Here is a 2,897-nt window from a genome sequence, read left to right as displayed (position 1 = left end):
GGGGGCCGGTGCCCACCCAACGCGCGCGGGACACAACAGTTGCACGGGGGGTGAACGGGTGAATACAAAAAAAGAAAGGCACTGCCGCTTTATTACTAAAGATTTGACTTCACAGCCTCACTCATGCAACTGTGGTGGTTTGGTTTTTTTTTTCCTTTTTTTTTTTTCTTTTTATAAATAATTTTTCTTTTCTTTTAGGATTCAAGCTACTTTTTATTCTTTTTGTTTTAAACTTCTTTCACTGGAGCTCTGCCGCCTGCACTCAGCACAGGCAGCCCAGAGCCCGGCAGGAATTCCCGAACGCAACCAAAGCCACTTTTTAAAAATGCTTTTTTTTACTTAAAAAAAAAACAACAAACAAACAACAAAACAAACCCAAGAAACAGCAAACACAACTAAGTCGTCATTAACCTATACACTGTCAATGGAAAATAAGCTTTTTTTCTTTTTTAACAAAAGGAAAAAAAAAATGGAGTTATTTGGTGGTTGTTAATAACAGACACTATCATGGTTACCAGCCATAGCAAGTTAATAGGTAATATATCCAAAATAATATCTTTTAACAATCAGATAACCTCTGTTTCTATAGTCAGTGAAGGAATAAATAGAATTTCAGCTCTGTAAATACATCTGAGCCTTCCCGGGGGAAGGCCCCTGCAACGGCGGTCGTGTCCACACCTCGGTTTGGTACAACCTGGGGGTGCTCGGAGGGGGTGACCCAGGACCCCGCTTCCCCCCCCTCCAGCCCCTGCTTCGCCTCCACCTCCTCACACCACCTCCCAACCTCCTTCGCTTTCGGGTTTTCCCTTCTCCCCCGTATCCCCCCCAATCTCATGCCTGCCAGGACGCAGGACACCAAGGAACAGCAAACACAGAAAACATCGCATTTGGCACTTCTTTTTTTTTAAAAAAAAAAAAGACTTAAAAATGCTGCATGGCAAATGGCTTCACATATCTCCCCCATCCCCTGCTCCAGCCGGTCCCGGCACACGCTGCTGCCCATCGGCGCTCACGGCCGAGCTGATTTTTTTGGAAATATTCCTGCATCCCCCATGGCTGCTGCCCCCACCCATCACCTCCCTTCATTAATTCATTTTAAACTGATTATTATCCCAGCAAAGGACGAGTGGGAGCGAAGCCAAGCATCGCTGTGGGTGCCAATGGCTTTCTGGGCCTGGATCTCGCTTTGGCCTTGTTGGGTTTACCCATTTAATGCCCTCAGGCCAAACTGAGCTCCCTGTTAGAAGAAGGGCAGCCAAGGCACTGCCACCCACGTTTCCTCGCCAGCACAAGTTGAATGCCAAGAAAATGCGGCTGTGGAGCTGTATTTTGGCGCCGTTTGGGTTTTTATTTGGCTAAATAAACCCAGACGCTCGGTCCCAAGCCGCCTTCGTGCCCCCATCGGCCTCCCCGGGGCAGGCAAAGCCCCTCGGCGCTGGGTTTTGGAAAGTTTTGGCGGGGGGGCAGATGTGTAAAACCAGGTCGCAGCATCTTCCTGGTACCTGTGCAGGCAAGGCAAGAGACACGGAAACTCACCCAGCATCCCCCCCCGCTTCACTGACATCCCCTGGGCGACACTCACCCCCTCGAAAACATCCCTGCACCCCAACACACGCTGGGGCGCAGGGACAGGGGGTTGAACCTGCACTCATCCGCCACCCTTGTGCTGCCTCAAAACTGCGGATGCTCTTGGCTAAACCGAAAGGCAATTTTGAGGTTATTTAAGTTTTTCAAAAAAAATCTGGCCTCACCGGGTCAGTCCGTGCCTGAACGCAGCGAAACTCAAAGGACAGGACCACCAGCCCATGGTGGGACAGGAAAATCCTCCTCAAAAAGGGGTTTTGGTCACACACACCCACGTGATATTCAACATTCATCTGTAACCTCGTCCAAAAAACCAGGGTTTGCCCGCGGTGCTGGGGTGACCCCTCCGTTGTCAGCACTTTCCTGCCGCGTCCCCCCCCGCTCTCCCACTCGCTGCCATTGAGTTTTTTGCCATTCCCCCCCCCACTAGCATGGATGTAATAAATGACAACACAAATTCCAAGTCTAATGATATGTTCACAAGGACAATCTACACATTCACAAAAATTAAAACGGGAGAGAGAGAAAGAGAGAGAAAAAAGAGAGAGGAGAAGGAGAAGGGGTGCGAGCTCTCGCTGAGGCTCCCTGCAGGCCCCGACCTCGCCGCTGGACCCGCAGCAGTTGTTGTCCCGGCCAGCGTCCCCGTCGCGACGCCTTCTTAAATGGTGGAGGTTCGGTCGACACCATCTGCAAGCGGGAAGGGAGAGTCAGGAGTAGGGCCCATGTGCCGGTATCCCCGCTCCGAGCCAGGGTGGGGGATAATGGACCCCCAGAGCATCCCCAACCCACGGCCCCTGTGGCGAGGTGGTGCCACGGGGCCACCCCTGCCATCTCCCCATGGGTTTTGGGGTGACAACACACCAGCGTGGCCCCACCTGTGGCAGCCTCTCAACAAGTTGCTGTCCCAGCGCTGGTCCAGGCCTTCTACCGTGTCCCCAAATCCCCTTTCTCAGGAGCAGAGCAGGGGTCTGGGCAGCCTGGATCTGCTGTAAAGTGCGGGCCAGTTTGGGACACTCCCCCCGCCCTGCAATGGGGTTGGTCCACAACCCACTGCCCAGAAGCGGAGGACAGGGGACAGAGACCTTGCCCCCCAGCTAACCCAGCCCTCCAACGCCCATGCCACAGAGATGCAGAATTTTCCTCCATCTGAGGACCACAGCAGGTAAAAAAAAACCCAAAAAACCTTGGGGGTAATTTCTGCCCTCCCAGAGGCCCCTGTCCCCAGCATCCCGTGACAGCAGGGGCACGTCCAGCCACAGCCCCGAGCCCAGGGGTCCGTGGCCCATCTATAATCCACACACTAGACCCCGCTG

The 2,897-nt window shown here is 53.0% G+C and overlaps 1 protein-coding gene across 1 annotated transcript in view; it reads right to left on the bottom strand.

Moving 5' to 3' along the window:
- Window positions 1–2,011: 2,011 nt before the first annotated feature.
- SAMD4A (sterile alpha motif domain containing 4A) overlaps window positions 2,012–2,897 on the bottom strand; it is a gene marked incomplete at its 5' end in the record, with an annotated part of 18,266 nt that continues 17,380 nt past the window's right edge. The window contains one exon of the mRNA XM_010189979.1: window positions 2,012–2,271. Coding sequence (XP_010188281.1) covers window positions 2,243–2,271 — 29 coding nt within the window. The remainder of the gene's footprint in view (window positions 2,272–2,897) is intronic.

This window comes from Mesitornis unicolor, unplaced genomic scaffold (genome assembly GCF_000695765.1).
Source record: "Mesitornis unicolor isolate BGI_N332 unplaced genomic scaffold, ASM69576v1 scaffold11448, whole genome shotgun sequence".
Classification (NCBI taxonomy): Eukaryota; Metazoa; Chordata; class Aves; order Mesitornithiformes; family Mesitornithidae; genus Mesitornis; species Mesitornis unicolor.
Note: the sequence above shows the minus strand (reverse complement) of the source record. Positions and strands in the feature narration are given on the sequence as shown.